Source organism: Polypterus senegalus, chromosome 6, assembly GCF_016835505.1.
Source record: "Polypterus senegalus isolate Bchr_013 chromosome 6, ASM1683550v1, whole genome shotgun sequence".
Lineage (NCBI taxonomy): Eukaryota > Metazoa > Chordata > Cladistia > Polypteriformes > Polypteridae > Polypterus > Polypterus senegalus.
The window spans coordinates 119,202,062-119,221,448 of NC_053159.1; the positions used below are offsets into that span (position 1 = coordinate 119,202,062).

General features: G+C 42.0%; 3 protein-coding genes across 5 annotated transcripts in view; 1 reads left to right on the plus strand and 2 right to left on the minus strand.

Annotated features, from left to right (window-relative positions):
* LOC120531498 (claudin-4-like) overlaps positions 1-13,169 on the minus strand; it is a 29,159-nt gene extending 15,990 nt beyond the window's left edge. The window contains exon 1 of one of the 2 annotated variants that reach the window (XM_039756963.1): positions 13,061-13,169. The gene's annotated coding sequence lies outside the window, so the exon portion shown is untranslated. Of the gene's footprint in view, positions 1-12,122; positions 12,178-13,060 lie in introns of those variants that run through there. The other variant, XM_039756964.1, reaches the window with a different exon arrangement.
* On the minus strand, positions 2,308-3,112 carry LOC120531499 (claudin-4-like). The gene is given in 2 exon segments (XM_039756966.1): positions 2,308-2,673; positions 2,675-3,112. Coding segments are annotated over 2 exon segments (633 nt in total). The 5' UTR covers positions 3,032-3,112; the 3' UTR covers positions 2,308-2,397.
* Positions 13,170-13,300: 131 nt separating the features above from the next.
* LOC120531501 (claudin-4-like) overlaps positions 13,301-19,387 on the plus strand; it is a 41,855-nt gene continuing 35,768 nt past the window's right edge. The window contains exon 1 of one of the 2 annotated variants that reach the window (XM_039756968.1): positions 13,301-13,353. The gene's annotated coding sequence lies outside the window, so the exon portion shown is untranslated. The remainder of the gene's footprint in view (positions 13,354-19,387) is intronic. The other variant, XM_039756969.1, reaches the window with a different exon arrangement.

Sequence of the window (19,387 nt, forward strand, 5' to 3'; positions counted from 1 at the left end):
CCAATCTTTAGCCAGGTCAGAAGTTCCCCTCATTTTGCAATTCTTGTGTGTATCTGTTTGAATAAATAGCGACCTATGTATACGCTTTAATGGACTTGGTGGACTGGCGTCCCGTCCAGATCTGGTTCCTACCATTGCTCCCGATGGTGCCGAGAGGGAACACTGGCTCGCTGCTGCCCTGAAATTGCGTCACTTTTGAACGTGGAGGGACGATAAGGAGGGGCGCCTTTTTATCTCCGCCGGGGTATTGCCTCGTGTTTATTTAAAAAAATTAGCATTTTTTAATCTTCAGACTTTGTTCAAAGGCAGACCGAAATCCAGTCAATCCAACACAAGCTAACCACAGAATAACGATTTTCTTTGTTGGTTGATATATAAATACGGATTTCTGCTCCAGTACAATGAACGCGGGTGCCGAGCTGCCACTGGCAGTTTTTAGAAACCGGTCGGTTGACCTTAGCGCTGTTTCAATTTGTCCTGTGGGCATTTGTCATCAGCACGCCCATTGTCGCAGATGGGACACTCCATGCCCCCTTCATTTTAAACAAAATGAGCACGTCTGTGCCTCTTTTTAAATATAAATCTACTTAGATAAGGACTCTCTATTAAAAACAATGGGAATCGAGAAAAGAAGCAACAGGTGGTGCACACAAAGTTGAAATCAACCTAAAAATACATGGTAGATGTAAGATTGGTTCAGTGATATCATTGATAGCTGAGTATTGCTATAGAACCTCTTCGCCTGAATCAGAATTCGCAGTAATTGATTATCGGGTTAATCAAAGCAGGGCAGCTACGTGACAAAAGACACCACGCGCAGCCCAACCCAACAAGAAAGAGTGTGAGCACTGGGTGTAACGCTATACTAATTCAAAGGCAACTTTCTTCCATATTAAAGTGTGTTTCACAGTTAAGTAATGCTATTTCTAACAATACGATACCGATCTGTAGAAATGCAAAGAGACATATTCGCTGTTTAAGTACAGTTTCCATAGTGCCGCCATGTCATAGTGCGCCTCCTTCCATCAGTTCAGCTTTAGGCGGAGTCGACAAAGCCAATCTCATCAGCCATCTCAGCCCTGGAGACGGGCGCTCAATCCGGACACCTTTAGTTCTGCCGTATCTGTTTGGATGTTTAGAGCACCAAGGGGCCCGGAAAACACAGTCCACAAGGTGGGCAACCCTGCTAGTGACGAACCAGAAGTCCAAGTCCTGATATATTCCGGCAATGGACTTGCGACTTTGTCACCGCCGTTCGCGAATTCAAATAAGTTGAAAGTTTGTTCAGTTTGCCTGTCCTTCCGATTAGCATTGTTTTGCAACGTGAACTTTGTCATCTGTCACAATAATATAATAAGAGTTCAGGTATGTCTGCCTGCCTGCTAGATCACAATGACGTGTGGCAGAGAGAAGAAATCGGGAACCATTAAATAAGAAAGAAAGAAAGAAAGAAAGAAAGAAAGAAAGAAAGAAAGAAAATCCCTTTCTCTTCACATCATAAAATAAAACAAATGTAGTTAAGGAGGACTTGATAATTCTTCATTAGAGTAAAGGTTGTTATTCAGCAATAGCCTCATTCACTTATTTTAATTTGTGCACAAGACAGGAGCTCATCTTAGAGTATTTCAAAATAATAAGGCCCCTTTCTTTATTCAGATAAACAATTTAATAATCAAGATGCCTTTTTTCTATGAAAACACAGCCCATGGAGAAATTTCAGGTTGGTGCAGTCTTAACAGAATTTCTAAGACAGAACTGAAGAAAAAGGAAGGAGTGACCTCTTCTTGAATCCCCAAAGTTGGAGGAATCCTCCCACCCAATGTTACATTTCTGGCACTTTCAGTGTTTTGTACCAATGAAGACATGAAAAGACAGGTAAAGTACAAATTAAGCTTTATTTTTTATCATTTTTTAAAGATTATCAGCATTTGCACACTAACATAATGTTTGTATAAAAAGAGTAAGCAAACATAACTATTTAATATAAATGAATGCTTTACACAGTAAAAATATAAAGATTTTACTAGAATACAGATATTAATGTACTTTGAATGATTGCAGTATTAAGTATTAGGTCTCAAGTATTAACACAAGCTTGCTATCCAAAATTCTGACTTCTCAAACATTGACCTCATATCAGCCCCCCCACCCCACCCCCTACCACACCACAAATGGGTTTGTGTGCTTCAGATGTGAGTGGCCAGCCGCTCCCTGTTCAGATCAGTTAACCGACGCAGTCTCTGGTATTCAGGAGGGGGAGGACATGATCACTTCTAGTGAAACATAACACGACAAAGGAAACAAACAATCAAAGGGGGTGCAAGCACCAGTCCATGCACTCTCTTCCTGGAATGAATTGTGTCACCAGTCCAATCACAAAGTCCACTCCTGGGCTCTTCACACGTACTCTTTGCTTGGAGCAGCAGATCTTGCAGCAGAGTATTTCGCAGAGTAGGGTTTCTCCTCCCGGGGCGGACAGGAGCAGCAAAGCATACCTCCTCCCAGGATGAGAACTGCAGCTGCCGCCCAGCCGATGTAGAGTGAGGCTCCCAGCTCTCTCCTCTGGGCGTCTGTCAGCAGTGGGTTGTAGAAGTCCCTGATGACGGTGTTGGCAGTCCAGCACACAGGGATGAGGATGAGCAGGCCAGAGAGTATGAAGGCAATGCCCGGCAGTGATGCTTATCTTTGCTTTGGTGGACTCATCTTCCACACAGTTGGTGCATTTGCCTCCCACAATAGACACTAACATAGCAAGCAGCCCCACCACAATTGAGATGACAGAGAGGGCCCGAGCGGCCTGGAGGTCCTGAGAAAGGGCCAGCAGAGAGTCGTAGACCTTGCACTGCATCTGCCCCGTGCTCTGCACCACGCAGTTCATCCAGATGCCTTCCCAGATGAGCTGAGCCGTCACAATGTTGCTGCCGATAAAAGCTGTCACTCTCCACATTGGCAGGGCGCACACAACGATGACAGCCAGCCAGCCGAGCACAGCAAGGGCAATGCCCAAAATCTGCAGTCCAGTAGAGGCCATTCTCTCTAAGCTTTGGTAGCTTTCTTCTGCTTTGACTTCAGAGGTCTGAGTCCCAGATAGGTGCCTTCCAGTGTCCCTAACGAAGGCTCACATTGAGGTTTTATACACAATGGGAGGAGCCTGCCAGCTCATAGACAGAAACTTGTGATGAGGTCACAATACCAGTAGATCAGGTTCTGTGATGGTGAAAATAGTCATTCTGTCCCTCTATTCCGAGTTCATTAGGAACACTGCATGACACTGTCACTAAAGAACAAGGGGCGGGCAGGGCCGTGCCCAAGCCAAATTTGGCAGTTTCCCTCTCAAGCTCTTCTGGTTTCTGTCTCACAATTGTGAAAACTACCTGGCAATGCAGATATTTAATATAGAAACATATTTTGTTTTCATGAAAGCTAAACCATAAAATATTACCAGCATCTTAAAAGAACAACTAACAATTGTCCTGTTTGTGTTTTTGAGAAGATTTGAGAAACACCACCGAGCAGACTTCATTGATCTGTGACTCATTAATACAGTGTAAGTGCTGAACATTAGACCCTCATGAGGAAATACAACTTAAGACCCCAGCAGGCAGCCATGGAGGTGTAGGGTGCATAAGCTATAGCTTCGAATTGCGCCTGAATATAAGACTTTATGGAGATACTAAAGAAAGGCCTAAGCACACAGTAGATAGGAGCAACGTCTTTTTTTTAACCTAATTTCTGTTAATTGGAAACAAAATATTGTAATAAAACACAACTCTTTCAAGCAAATTAAAATGATTTAACAAGCACTAAAGTCCTCTTTGAAAACAATCCAAGAAACTGAGCATTCAACTTCATTCGTGTAAGAGAGCTCCTCGGCCAGAGGGCCCTGTCTCAAGTGCTTCTTGTATAGGAGTAAACAACAAAGAATGTGAAGAAGCTGAGCACAGGCCCAGCATGTCTGTTTTAGCACTACATTAATGACTTCATTGTCGAGTTTTCATTTTGAACAGATCCTCATACAGAGAGTTTGATTATTTGTAATTTGACCTAACATTGAGCACGGCTACCCTATTGAAGTGGAGCGGATGGACTGGGATTCTTCCAACTGAGCATTATAAATAAGTCTTTGTGCAAATACTGTGGTTTAGCATATTATAACTTAACACATATCCCATCTGTTATTACGCTAAATAGTGCTGTTATGGCATTAGGAGTGATCTGAAATGCAAGGCTACCTGAGAGATGTATAGATATGCTCAGGGCATTCCCAATATGTATAGGTACTTGACGGCATTGCTCACTGGTTGGATCTTGCTCTGGGTACATTTTAGACAACTTTAGATGAGATATGAGGGCACCAGTGAACAACTTCTAGCTTAATTTAGGTGTGCTTATAATCTACTCTCTAATAACAAAACACTCACACCTCAATAAAGGTATTTCAGATTAAGTAGACTGGCAATGGTAACTTGGCACTAGTGTGTGTGTTCACCCTGTGACGGGCTGGCACTCCATCCATACATTGTTCCTGCTTTGCACACAGTGCTTGCTGAGACAGGCTCAGGCTTTTCCATGACCCAGCTCTGGATAAGCAGGTTTAGAAGATGGATGGATAGATGGATGATGATGCAAGCTCCAACTAATCATTATCAAAACTCTTATAACGACACGCATGTTAGGTTGATGTTAGGGTTGGTTTGTGTCAAGTGACCAACTCTGCTCATTTGTGGACTTCCACAACAGCAATTCAACCTCATCATACATTTCTTTTTGTTGGCGGTATGTGGCATTATGTAAAGCAAAGGGAACTAGAAATGCTAAAATAAATTAACACTCCAGACCACCAGGGCCTATAACAAAAATATGAATATCTTTTTGTAAACTGAGCTGGAAATTTGAACAAATTTAATTTGCAAAAGTGACGAGGGCAGCTAAGTGGTCATAGTTGACAATAAAAACAGCAACATTTATTTATATAGTGCCTTCCAATATAGAGTGTTTTATAAATGGTAGTAAGTGAAAACAAAGAAAAAAATAATCAAATAAACAATTACACTATGGGTCAGGTGACCAGTGGGGAAAGATAAAACTACAGTGGCCAAAAAAAAAACCTCTGTAATTCCACAACCTAAAGCCCACCCAGACATCATGTTATACATCTAAGATACAAAAATAAAAGACTATAATGAAATTATGGCATCTCTGAACTGAAGTAACGACTAGCACATTTTAATAACCCACTTTTTCCATTATTGTGTCGCAGTCTGTCTTAGTAGTTTTAAGAGCCAGGTAGTAGCTGACATTGGAAAGGCATCCAGTCCATCGCCAAGCCTCAGCCACCATAACATGCAAAAGCAGAGTGCAGAGAGCACCAACAGAATGTGCCAACTTCACCCTGGCAGTAATCCAGTCCTGATTTGAACCCAGGTCTCTGAAGTGGGCTAGTACAAGCACTAGCCACTGTGCCAACCCTGCCATCCGTAATTAGAAGAACATCAAAATGACCCTAGTGAAACAAGCAAATCAGTTCAGCTTACTGTAGAATTTCCCTTCCTATTCTTGTAGTCTTTCTAAAAGAATATTGATTAAAGGTTATTAAGTCATCAAGGTGCTGTGTTCCCTTCCAGGCTAAATACATTTAAAAATATATCTTAAACCTGCTTGCTCCAGTATACAGTCATGAGGGCCCAAAGCCGACAAGTCCTTCCACAGATTTGTGTCTCTGTCTTTGAAAGTTTGTAGGTGTGTTATCACCACAATGATATGGAGCTTCTAGTTTTCTATGGAGAAAGATTTCCTGGAAATGTTAACTGAGCCTTTGAAATGTGAATAAAGTCCATCTATGCAGACCCACTTCATCCAATTCAGGATCGAGGGGGTATCAGGTGCAAGGCATAAACTGGCCATTTGTGGGGTTACAGTCCAAAGCGGCACACAAGGTGCCAGTTTAAGACTGCCATTCAACCTAACAAGCACAGGAGAAGACCCTGCACAGACACGGTGAGAACGTGCAAACTCCACACATACAAAGAGCAAAATGGAGATTTGAACCCAGGACTTTGGAGCTGTGCACTCTGTCTTAACATGGGTATTAATATAAAAAAGCTTCATGCAGTCAACTAAAAGAATGTCACCAAAAATGTAAGCTTTATAGTTTTAAGTTGACTCTCTTGCCACCTTTATTGACTCCCTTGGGCCATCAGCTTTGCTGGAGTCACTGGGGAGTGTCTGGGTGGCTCCCAAGCTGCGCTCATTTTCTAAATAAAGGATAATGCATTTCAGGCCCCCCCTTACTCTTCAATAACAAAAACTCAGCAGGATTAGTCAAAAAAAAAAAGGCAAAGGAGTCTGGCTGCAATGAAAGGTGTGGTGCGAGAGTCGCTCGTTGTTGGGCTGTTCCCACAGATGTCTTTGCAAATAGTCGACGGGCGGGTGTTCCGTGATGAAGTGATCTCAGCCACACCTTGTCATCTGCATGCAGTTGGTTTCTCTCAAAGTAAAAACACTGCTCATCGAAAGCATTTAAAGATTGTGGAAAGTATCATCATATTTTATGAGAACTGAGAATGGTCAGCTTTTTTAATACAGGCTTATAGAGCAACATGGGAAAGAATGTTATGGGCAGCATGATGACAGAGTGATAAAGCTGCTGACTCTCAGCTCTGGAGATGTGGATTCATCTCCTGACGTCTCCACAGCCTGCGTGCACATTAAGTTGCTTGGTGCCTGTGTGTGCAAGTTATGCTGCTCTGTTACTGGCACCACCTCTGGAGCTGGTGCCTTTGGCATAGACTCCAGTTCTTCAAGATACCAAATGGACATGTGCATGAAACCAGCCCATCTGTTAACAGTATTGCCCTAAAAATCTCACAATTCTAGGGTTAATGTGGGGCATAAATGCCTTCTGACTGGAGTTTTCATTTTCTCCCCTCATCCATGTGGATTATTATTCTGTGCTTGTTTTCATTTTTCTATCACATAAGGAAGGTTCTTTTGATGGGACGGTTATGTTGTTCATTTGTGTGTGTAGATACGTACATAGGCTTGAAGCAAATAGCCATCCTCTAAGTGATGTGTTCTCATCTAGTATTTTAGCCATTGGCATTCATTGTGTGACCAGGCTTCCAAAAAAGTGAAACCATATGCAATGAAAATGAACAGACAATGCCACAGCCAGCAAAATGTACAATTTACTGTGATGACACTCAAAGTCATGGTTATTAAAAATTGAAAGGACTTGAAAGTTCTTAATGCTTTATAGCTAACTACCTTTTCTTCCATATTGTTAGTGTACTGAGGTAATCAGATGTGTCACGCCTTTGTGTCAGAGGATCAGCTTTTGGGTAACTAGTACCTACTACATAGGATGAGAGGGGGTACCAGTGCTAATCACATACTCTTTCTTTCCCTCCACAGTACCAAGAAGATGCCCAGTGAAGGAAACTGACTCCGCCACTTCCTGTCCCCAGCCTATAAATCTCAAGCCCACTAGAAGAAGGTGTCCTCGCTGTGGAAGGGTGGGTTTGTATGTCCAAGTGTTGCTATGTGAGACTAGTTGTTTGTTGACAAATATGAGATTCAGCAGACACAGCCACTAAACTGTTAGCATGCAACAGGACCTACCCTGGCATTCTGGTTTAGTAGGGGATGACATTTACCTTTTACGGTAAGGAGTAAATTAACAAAACTATTAATAGGGAACTGAATAAATAATTACAGATCTTATGTCATAACTTCCTTACATGATTATACACAGACATTTAACCCAATGCAATCCAAAACTATGAAGTCAATAGACGGATTGGGAGAGCATGGGGGTCATGAGGTCACTGAAAAGAGGTGTGTGGGGCTCGCAATATCTATGCAAAAAGACGAAGGTCCAAGTCTTTAGAGTCCTGGTGCTTCCTGTCTTACTATATGGTTACGAGACATGGACGCTATCCAGTGACCTGAGACAAAGACTGGACTCCTTTGGTACTGTGTCTCTCTGGAAAATCCTTGACTACTGTTGCTTTGACTTTGTGTTGAATGAACGGTTGCTGACGGAGTCCCGAATGAGGCACATTACCTGTATTGTGAGGGAGCGTCAGTTACGGCGCAACGGCCATGTGGCACATTTCCCCGAGGGTGATCTGGCTCATAAGATCCTCATTGTTGGGTACCTGACTGGCTGGACCAGGCCAAGGAGTCGCCCACCTAACACCTGGCTGCGGCAGATAGAGAGTCATTTCCAGAGGGTGGGACTGGACCGCGTGTCTACCTGGGGGGGTTGCAAACTGGGATCCCGAGATGTTTCATCGTGTAGTGGGGGCGGCAATGCACTGTACCGGTGCATGCTCCCCAACTTGACTTGACTTTGAATCCAAACTTCAAGTTTAAGGTTCTGTTCCCATTGACCAATCCTTAAAGCATCGCCTGAGAGCTATCTTAGTTACCTTTTGGACTCCTACAAAAAACAAAATTACAGCAGAATATCACCTCATTCTTCACACTGTTGAGCCGCACTAGTACACTGAGGCTCTCAGAATGGTCCAGGAGGATCTGCCTGCAGACATCATTAGTGCCGCCATCTCTCACAGTGGATGTCTTCAGGTAGACTCTATGGGAATGTTCATGTCAAGCAATTTCAAGTGAGATTATTCAAAATGCCTCAAACCTTTCATGAACCCGTAACATTAGATAGGGTGTGCCAGCCTGAATTTGACTACCAGTACAAAAGAGTCTTTAATTGAGAGAGGACATATGAAATCCCAAAGCCATTACACCTGAGAAAAGCCCCATTGTATAAGCCTGTAGCAGGGTGAAGGTAATTGCTGTGGAGGTGTTTGATTGTGTAGCATGGCTCAAATGCACCGTGCCCACTGTAAGGTAGAGAAATCTTCATAGTCAGAAGCCTCATTAGTCGGTTATTCTGATGAGATTGTACATTGGCTCTGTTAACTAAGGGCAGTTTTTTCTGCACTCCACGTGGGTGATGGCGGGGATGCGCTGAGAATGGGGCACTGTTTGAAAGTAGAAAACACATTTATAATTCCTTGCACCAGCTAAGTGTGACAGACAGCTCATACGTTGCTTATGGATGAGATGTTTAGTGAGCGATGACAGTAGTGGTGGTACGGAGTGAACTGCTAGACTATACATAACTATCAGATGAAGCAATACAAAAGTAATGTCTGCCTCTGGGTTAGTGCTGTTCCTTGCTTTGTTGTCAGCTGGCAATACATTTTGGGTTAATTAGGCTGAGGAATGAGTTGGCTGCTTATTCATAAAAGTCTGTGTTGTCATGAAGATCCAATATTTTCAAAGAACACACCAGTATAGTTTATTAAATGTCATTAATTATTCCAAATAGAAAACACTACATTTTCATCTCATCGGACTTTTGCCCTGCCCAATGTGGGAACAAGTTGTTCAATGCACCAGCAAACCCGGCACACTCTCACACAGTGGCATGAGTAGGATTTGATGGGGACTAGGGCAGAAAATATAATAAAAAAGGACCTTGCTCATGTGAAATTAAATTAAATCCAATTTAAAAAGACCACCATCATTGAGATAATCAAACTTATAGGCTACATAAGAGGTCAATAGTCAAACTAAATTTTATGGAGTTCTGGGATTGATAACACCATTAACATATTAACGTTTTCATTCTGGTTTCAAGCAGACAACCATAATAAAGAATTCTGGAACAACAATCATGCAGTCACTGTGGGCTTCTCAGCCCCTCAACCACTGCTGCAGTGGATGGGACAAATTTCAATATGTATATCACTCAGTCATTGTTCAACCTGCTATATCCTAACACGGGGTCACAGGAGCCAATCCCAGCCAACACAGGGTGCAAGGCAGGGCGCCAGCCCACACACACACACAAAGCACACACTAGGAACAATTTAGGATCGGCAATACACCTAACCTGCTTGTCTTTGGACAGAAACCCACACAGACACAGAGAGAACATGCAAACTCCACACAGGGAGGACCTGGGAAGCAAACCCAGGTCTCCTAACTGCGAGGCAGCAGCACTACCACTGCGCCACCGTGCCGCAACAGATGTGTCTATCTGAAAATAAAATTGACCCTTTTGAGTACTTTATGACTAACGAGGGGCCCCACACCCTAAATGCCACCTATAACCAAATGTGCAATGCAGTGGCTTGGAAGAAAAAGCTCAGTTGGCACAGTTTAGAATGCCAGTCGTGTTATGTTGTCAGTTTCTGAAAGATTATGTAAAATTAGACAATTAATGAGTAGTGTGGTAGACAGTTAGGACTTCAGGGACCTTCAAAACTCGACTTGATAGGACTGGCTGGCCTTGTTAGGCTTATCTAAATGTTTTTAACATTCTAATATTAAGTTAAATGGTTGGCTGTGTGCCCCTCCATGTACTGTTGTCCAGTCCATGCTTCATTCCTGCCTAGTCCTAAATACATTTTCAGTCAATTAAGCAGACTCATATTATAGGTAAAACATGGGGACTCCATTCTGAATAAGATCAAGTACTGTACGTTTTACTGATCTGTAATGCATTATAAGGAAACCTTCTAAAAATAATTGTAAAAGAGGGCTTCAGGCAATAATTGGGTGAGCAATACAGTATATTTAGCACCTCTCAGCAGGTGACCACCAGAGTAGTCACCTTCACTATAGACCCTCCCCTCTGCCAAGATGGGAAACCCAATAAGTGCAAAATGAAAAGACAAAAAGTGAACTGGATGAGGAGTAAGTGCTAAAGGAAACTCAAGAAAACCATTGTTAAAAGCATTTACTTCAAAACTAACAGCGGCCAAATGGGGGCCAAAGCGGCTTTTCCTATTTCAAGTGAAAGCTGAAGACACAGTATTGTAGCAATTCTGACAAACCTGGGGCTGATGCCATATTGAAAGAGTGATACTACAGGCAATCGAAGAAGGGGCTCCGTGACAAAAGGTGTGTTAAGAATAAACTGCCTGGCGGCCAACGAGAGCTGTCGAATGATTTCTGGGAGCAGAGGACAGCTGAACTGCCAGCTCGATTTCTTGGAATCAATGAAAGACAAGCTCAGGTTATTATAGATTTCATGGTATTTGAACACAGAGAAGGTCTGTTCAGAATTGTTAGAAGATAAAAATGAAAATGGACTCTTGAGAAAATAAATCCTGCCCATAATACACCTGCATTGTTAATGTCTTTAAAAAGTGAAACAAAGGACTTACTGATTAAGAAAACTCAGCCTTTTATTTTTGTGTATTTTTCTCCTGCTCTCTATGTTACACTTTTGGAGTATTCTATATTTTTTTCAAATAGCCCCAGCACATCAGGGAATAATAGACATGATTTATTTCCTCAAGAGAGTTATACTTTTTGAAGCGCTGAGTAACTAATCTTCTTGCTATTCAAGTATGGAAACTAGCGAGTTCCCTGCAGGTAGGTAGGACCCCCGAGCTTTACCTGTGCACTGTTCACAGGTAGGTGTTACTTGTAAGTAAAGCTCTCCACTTCATCCTGTTGCTGATTTCTAGAAAGCACACCAGAAGGTTTTACTGGTGAATGCAACTGGTGGGCTACTCCAGTAACCAGCAGCTAATGTCCCCCTCAGCCTGTGGATTACATTTGACTGCCCTGGCACCACTTTCAAAAGAGTTCACATTTTCTTTTAAATTTCTAGCTGTCGTACCCCCACAATGTGCCCATTGTATTGTGCCCTTCTCCATGTTTTAAAAGCGAAACACTACTCTGTTTGGGGGAAAAAACATCTCAAAAATGAGGCCAAAAGAGAAGATTACAGGAAATCAGCTGGACACCTGATCACCTTCCTAAGGCATTTTTGTCCTCAACTAGATATGAAACAACAAAAACCTGCCTAAAAAAACTTCATTTCATGCAACTAAATCTACGCATGGCGGGATACATATTTAAATTTCAAATTTGTCCTTTGATTTCTAAAAAAATGTGTTTTATTACTAATGGACTAAAATGATTTCCATGCAGCAAGTCATTTTTTTTTTCTTCTTCCCCTTTAAAACTTAACAGTCTTCGTGTAATGTAGCACCTTTCAATAGTGAACAATATCCAAACACACAGCAGAAGGCAGATAAACAGCTCACTCGAGTGTCAAGTTCATCTCTGGGGTGCTCACTCACATTCTGATCGGGGAGACACCTGATTCAGTCCTCAGGGGGCCGCCTTGTACGTCCAAAATCTCCATCCCTTCATCCCGGCGAGATCATTGGCTGACTGCTGCTGAAGCCCAGCGGGGCTTTCATGGACGCCACATCAAGGTCTCCTACATAACTATGCACAACGTCTGCTCCACTGACACTTCATCAGTTCATTAATACTACCTAAATCATCCTAGCATGGGCTCAAAATACTGTAGGATCTGGTTTATCATCAGCATATTCACTTCCTCCCATTTGTGACAAACGTGACAGTAGGAGAAGCCACTTCGACTGAATTATCCTGACCTCAAAGTGAAATCAGCCTTGGATTGAGTGTGTCCTGTTTGGCATTCCATCTGAGGTTGGCTGCCACCTCAAACCAACACTCTTAAAAGCAATTGTTTGTTAATGGCATTTTACTGGGCAGTGTGGTTCCTCAAAGAGCCATTGCTGGATAAGGAACCATTTAAATCTGGGAAAGTCCTCTGGGCTTTAAAATGGTTTCTAATAAACTGACAACACAGAAACATTTGATGTATAGTAGACTAACCAGCAGGATACTAAGAGATCAAGAAAACCTGAACACAGCCTGTGTTATTGTAGGCAGGAAAAGTGCTTTAAAAATCAGCAACCCACTGGCATTTCACGAATGTGTTATCATTTATTCATTATAATACCCCTTATGGGCCTGAATCAATACAGGTTCTTTCTGGAACCTTCATATGGATGGTTCTTTTAAGACTCAAAAATAATTCCTGATGGCATCACTGCAAACCGTTTTGGCACCTGCATTTTTAAAGAGTGTAGTGCTACAGACGTTGACCCTCATTACACTGAATTACGATGAACAACAACATTTCATTTAAAAGCTAATTTAAAAGAAAGGCCAAGGCGACAAATGAGACACTGAGTTAGCTCACCTGGATGCTAAGCCGACGAGTTTCTGGTCTTCTTTTCTGACTGAGACGTGAATCTCTCTGGACTTCTGTCAGATGTCTCCTCTCTGGCCCTCCAGTTACTGGGATTTAAGGGAAGGGCCAAAGGGACAGACACGCAGCACTGTTCTGCCTTTATACACTGATTTGTTCCAAGAGTGAAACAGAACACGGTCTGTAACACAAAACCCCTCCGAGAACAATCAGGGGACTCTTTTTCTGAGACAGCGCGCATCACAGTCCGTATCACTGGGCTGGAGTAGCGCGTCCAGGAGCAGGTAGGAGCGCACGGGACCCGCCACCACCGGGGGCGTTAATGACAATCGCAGTGACCGGTCAATAGAATGCGAGTGGTCAGGAGTGTGGGAACAGAGACAACCCGATGAATCTGAGGTGCCGAGCAGCGCCAAGCGGGGCAGAATGGCCACGAAAGAACTGACAATCCCCGGCAGGCGAAACGCGGCCGACTGGCTGATGCCAGATTAACGGGGAGTTCATCCAACAGCAGATTGTCACAGGTTTGAGCCATTTGGTAGGACGGTGGGAGTGTCAGCATCACTGAATGAAGCGGTCTGTACATCTTAGTGTGTGTGTGCGCGACTGTACGGGATGACCCCTCCATTAGTGGAATTCATCAGGAAGTTAAAGGTAACTGGTGGTGCTGGCGTGCGCCGAGCATCGTCTGATTCGTACTGTGTTGAGCTGCGCAGCCCTGGCCCGCCGTTTAAGGCTGTGAGGGACACCAGACGGAATGAAGAGCAGAGGCGGGCCCGAGGGGAGGATGTTAGTAGTCAAAGGGGGGATACATGGCTTCGTTATGCGTCAGATGGATGGAGAAATGCACAAGATAGATAGATAGATAGATAGATAGATAGATAGATAGATAGATAGATAGATAGATAGATAGATAGATAGAGTAGTTCACTACTTCACCGAATTGCATACTTTTAAATGAGTATCGACTCTTCGGTGCCCTTCACCGTTACTTTGTTGCTCTGTTTCATTAAAGCCTGTGGTTTTAAGAACAGGTCTTTTGTATTTAAACTTTGCTTTGCAAGACGTGGCATTTTATCCAGTGTTTCCCATCGTAATATTCGGCTATATTTTATAAAGTTTATAAGAGCTGTTCTTTCTATGTTGGCGTCATAACTGTGGGCAGGTGTTAATAATCGGTGCGTTCAGACTGTGTTTCTGAGACAAATAATAAAGGAACAAAACTGTGTCAAACAATTTTACCACAGGATTTTTCTTACATTATTTCAAGTTTTTTTTTAAGTTCTTAAGAAAACTGCGATGAGATTTATTTCATAAACTTTTTGTAATCTGTCTTTTATCTTAAAATTTCTGTTTCGTCTTTTACATTAATGTCATATACTCTGTAAACACTTAAAGGCTGGCTTGAAAATGACAAATTACCTCCACTCTCACTAGTAAAGTGCTATATGATGGTATCCTTTATTTAGCAGACGGGCAGTATTACACACAAGGAATTGCACAGTCCGCCTCTTTTGTTGATTTCTTTAATACAAAACCCGGCCAACTGCCATTAGCGGGCTTCCTTAGTCTTTTATACCAATGATGCGAATTGTTTTTCAAGAAACGCTGCATTTGAGTTCTTTAGTTTTTAAATGTACACGATACAACTACTATTATTGCTGCTGCAACAATTATTTATGATATTATTAATAATCGATCATCATGTATTAGAATGTATTAACAAAAACTAATCCTTATCAGACTAAGCCATCAATTCCATCCAATTTTTTATAGAATCTTTTTTTTTTATTCAGTATTGCGTAGGCGGGGCTAATCCCAGAATCCAGCAGGCACTACAAAAACATCAATACTCCGAGGAAGTGCTACAAACGTGTCCTTTTTCAAAGTTTTCATGAGCATCCCGTGGTCTTCCGGAATGCCACGGTGGTTGCCACTGCAGCATCACAGCCCCTGCAGGCTCATTTGCAATGACAGCCCGATTGTCTATCTGTGTGTCTGCACTTTCTCCAGGTGTGTCCCTGCTGTAGCATAAAGACGTCCAGAAGTGTGTCTCGCAGTGGGTTGGTGGGCTTCGTTCCTGCCACATTAAGTCACTATTGTGATAGTCACAGCTAAGCTCTTAATCGCTAGTATGCTAAAGTAAAATAGTGTATTTGGTACCGAGGACGGGAAACTTGGAGGGACGCGGTCGAATTGCGGAGATGTGGGTTAATGAAGCGTTGGTTTAGTCTAAGATGCAATCGGAATTGGATTCAGCAGCCTTGAGAATTTAAAAATGGTTATTTTATCCAAATAAACACCGAGTGAGTTTTCTTTCTTTCTTCACTGTATAGGGTGCATAGTGGCACGTGCACATTTTCCAGTATTTATTTATAGGCACAGTAAGAAGTCACCTAAGAAATATGCGTTGAATCAACCGCCAAGGCAGAGAATGACAAACATATAATAAAGTGTATGAAATCAAATACTTGGTGTGTGGGTGTGTTTGTGTGTGTCCTGCGGTGGGTTGGCACCCTGCCCAGGATTGGTTCCTGCCTTGTGCCCTGTGCTGGCTGGGATTGGCTCCAGCAGACCCCCGTGACCCTGTATTCGGATTCAGCGGGTTGGAAAATGGATGGATGGATGAAATCAAATAAACAAAGGATTGATGCAGCGTTAGATCAGTCCACTGTGGATTTGGGTGAGACGGTTAAATCAGTAGCAGGTGGAGGGCGTCACCCCACCCCTTCGGTCCGTTCAGTGGTGGTGGCGGTGGACACATTTTGAATGGCAGTAAAAGGTCCCTCGTGTCAAGGTGCCAGTCAGAGAAGACCCCAAAGAGGGTTTGGAGTCCATCTCTAAAGTGACGAGAAGAGTCACCCACAGCAGAGGGGGAAAAAAAGGTGCGATCTCAAACGATGTCTGCAGGCTGTCTTTGATCCTTTCTTATTTGTGCCTGTTTGTGAACTCGTACTTCGGTGGCTACTTCTCCCGGAAGAAAACTTAGATGGAAATAACTTCATTTGTGATTTCTTAAGAATTATTTGTGCAGGTTTATATTATGTTCATGGCGGCAACTTTGTGTTCATTCTTTAGATATAACGCAGATTAATTACATCAGATGATTTTTGAAGACTAAATATGGGTGTGAATAACCGTTAACAACGGATACACGTGCTTTAACTCTTTTTTCTGATCATTGGAAATGTGGTGGACTTTATAAAACCCTCAAAAAATATGTGATCAGACTTTAACTGATGAAACTAAAACATGTCAGCGTCACCACAAGAAAAAATGTTCTAATATGTCATACAAATGATTAAAATTACACTTCCAGATTTGAATATATGCTTCGATAAATAAGCAATTGGAATCAGTCAGTTCTTCATAACTTTCTGTGACCCATGTAACCCAATTCTGAGTCATAGGGACAGGAGCCTATGCCAGTCATGGACAGGATGCCAGCCCATCGTAGGATTCACCCATGTTCACTCGCACAGAGAAAATTTAGAGTCACTAGTCAACCTAAGCTGCATGTCTTTTGGGATGTTTTAGGAAAACATCCTCAGACACAAGGAGAATACGCAAAATCCAAACGGACAACGTCCTATGTTCTTTCTTCTGGCTCAAGTCATTTGATTGATTGATGACTGAAATTAAGTATTCTATGAATAAGTGCGCACTTTGATTTAATGAATTGAAACGTAAACCCTATACCATCAAGACAAATCGGCACAGCGCATTCATCAGCATCAATTACTAGTCTAACCCCTAATTCCTTTTGTCACCAGAATAAAGCACAGGTTGTTTCTCTGACAACATTTAGGAAGCCGAGACTCTTTAGTTTTTGGGATTTCAGACAGAAGGCTATAGTAGAACTTAATAGAGGTCTTTGAAATTCTCAAAGGCATTATTAATCCAAATTAAGAAGAATTCACCCATTTACACTAAAATACATATCATGTTCAACAATACAATGGGGATTAGGATTTAATATATTCAACTTGGACATGAGGATTCTGAAAAAAAAAATATATATATATATATTATTTTTTTTTTTTTCAGAATTCTCATGTCCAAGTTGAATATATTAAATCCTAATCCCCATTGTATTGTTGAACATGATATGTATTTTAGTGTAAATAGGGATAATCATTGCACTTCTGTTTCGTAGAATTTTGTCATTATATTAGGGGAGTCAGCACTGTAAGCTACCTGGCAGACTAGTGAGTTAAATACAGAGGTACTAGAAACTTATTTTGGTTATTTTGGTTTTATTGCCACTGGAAGATAACTTATTCTGCACTTATGTGATATGACTGATATCAATGAAATGTGAAATAAAAAAAGAAAAGAGAGAGTGTAATTTTTACTTTCGGAACATTTCTCTAGAAATTACATCGGGACTACCATAAACCTCCCTCCTCACCCCATTCCTCCCACTCCCCTGCACCCATGTCAGTGTGTATAAATCAAGAATGTATTGACATGTGCCACAGTTCCAGTGCTCGGTTATTTTGCTCCCTACGCCAACCTTTTTAGTGAATGACTGTTCCCCCCTTCTGATCTATGCCTTAAGCGAATGCCTAATTCACGTTAATACTGCCAAAGGCCCTGGTGGTGTATCATTATGAACTGTGTAATATAAAATTTTAAACCTTTAAATGAACATTTAATTTTAGAAATTTTTAAAGGTAGTATATAAATACGGTACTGGATTTGCATATAATTCTTTAGGTACACATTTAACATTTTTGTATTATTGTTTTGTAATGTTAAAAAAAAATGACATGAAAATGTTGCCCTGACCAAAGCACTGCCTGAGACGTTTGCCTCATTGCTGGCCCGGGATGCGACAATATTTTTTAATGCATTAAACAGGCCAGGTTAAACACAAAAATTAACACGTTAACTTACCCAGGCCTAATATATATATCCATCCATTATCCAACTCATTATATCCTAACTACAGGGTCACGGGGGGTCTGCTGAAGCCAATCCCAGCCAACACAGGGCACAAGGCAGGAAACAAACCACCCAGCAGGGCGCCAGCCCACCGCAGGGCACACACACCAAGCACACACTAGGGACAATTTAGGATCGCCAATGCACCTAACCTGCATGTCTTTGGACTCTGGGAGGAACCCACACAGACACGGGGAGAACATTGGGGCGGAGTGGTGGCTCTGAGGCTAAGGATCTGCACTGGTATCCCGAAGGTTGCCAGTTCGAATCCCCATCACTGCCAAAAGAGATCCTACTCTGCTGGGCCCTTGAGCAAGGCCCTTAATCTTCAATGGCTCCAGGGGCGCTGTACAATGGCTGACACTGCACTCTGACCCCAAGGGGTATGTGAAAAGTAACAAATTCATAATATGAGAAATAAAGAACAAAAAAAAAAAACATGCAAACTCCACGCAGGGAGGACCCGGGAAGCCAACCCGGGTCTCCTAACTGCGAGGCAGCAGCACTACCATGCCGCCCTTTATATAGTAAAATAAAGAGAGAGACAACAATTATAAAGAGATAGGGATTCCACCCTGTATACGCAAAAACAAGCAAATAGACCAATAATATGTCTTTACAGACTTGAGACCAAAACAGAACTGAAAATTAACGAGAACATGGCCATTATATATCTTGCAGGCAGAAAGAGGAGGGCTCTATGGGACCAGAAGTGGAAGTGATGTTTCTAGGAGGCCAGTTTTTCTGTTGGTCTGCAGAGGAAAAGAGGAAAAAGTGTTAGAGAACAGCATTAACCCCTAGTCCAACGGAGAAACACATTTATTTAAGATAGATAGATAGATAGATAGATAGATAGATAGATAGATAGATAGATAGATAGATAGATAGATAGATAGATAGATAGATAGAATCATGTTTGAAGCAGATGCCCTGATGGTCTTTTGGGTGGGATATGGTGTAACAGAGCTGTAAGCTGTCCTGACAGAATGATGGCCCTGTTGACCAGACTTGAAGCCATTCTTCAACCGTGAGTTTTAAGTGCAATCCATTTTATTCATTTAAAGTGAACTTCCATTTATAATGTCAATACGCTATATACTATTGAAAGTATGGAATAAATTATCTAACGAATGCAACATCCACACTACTACATTTTCATTTAAATATAGCATGTTTGAAATAAAATTAATCTCTGTCAACACTAGTGTTTACACATCATTTACAAAAGTATCTCCAGCCTCACTAAAATGACCAGAAATGCATATGATGTAGATGTTCACCCACACTGTGAATGCTCACATAGATGGAAAAATCCTTGAAGGGGCAGTAAACCCACCAGCCACAACATTTCTCATAAGACTGCAGTAACCA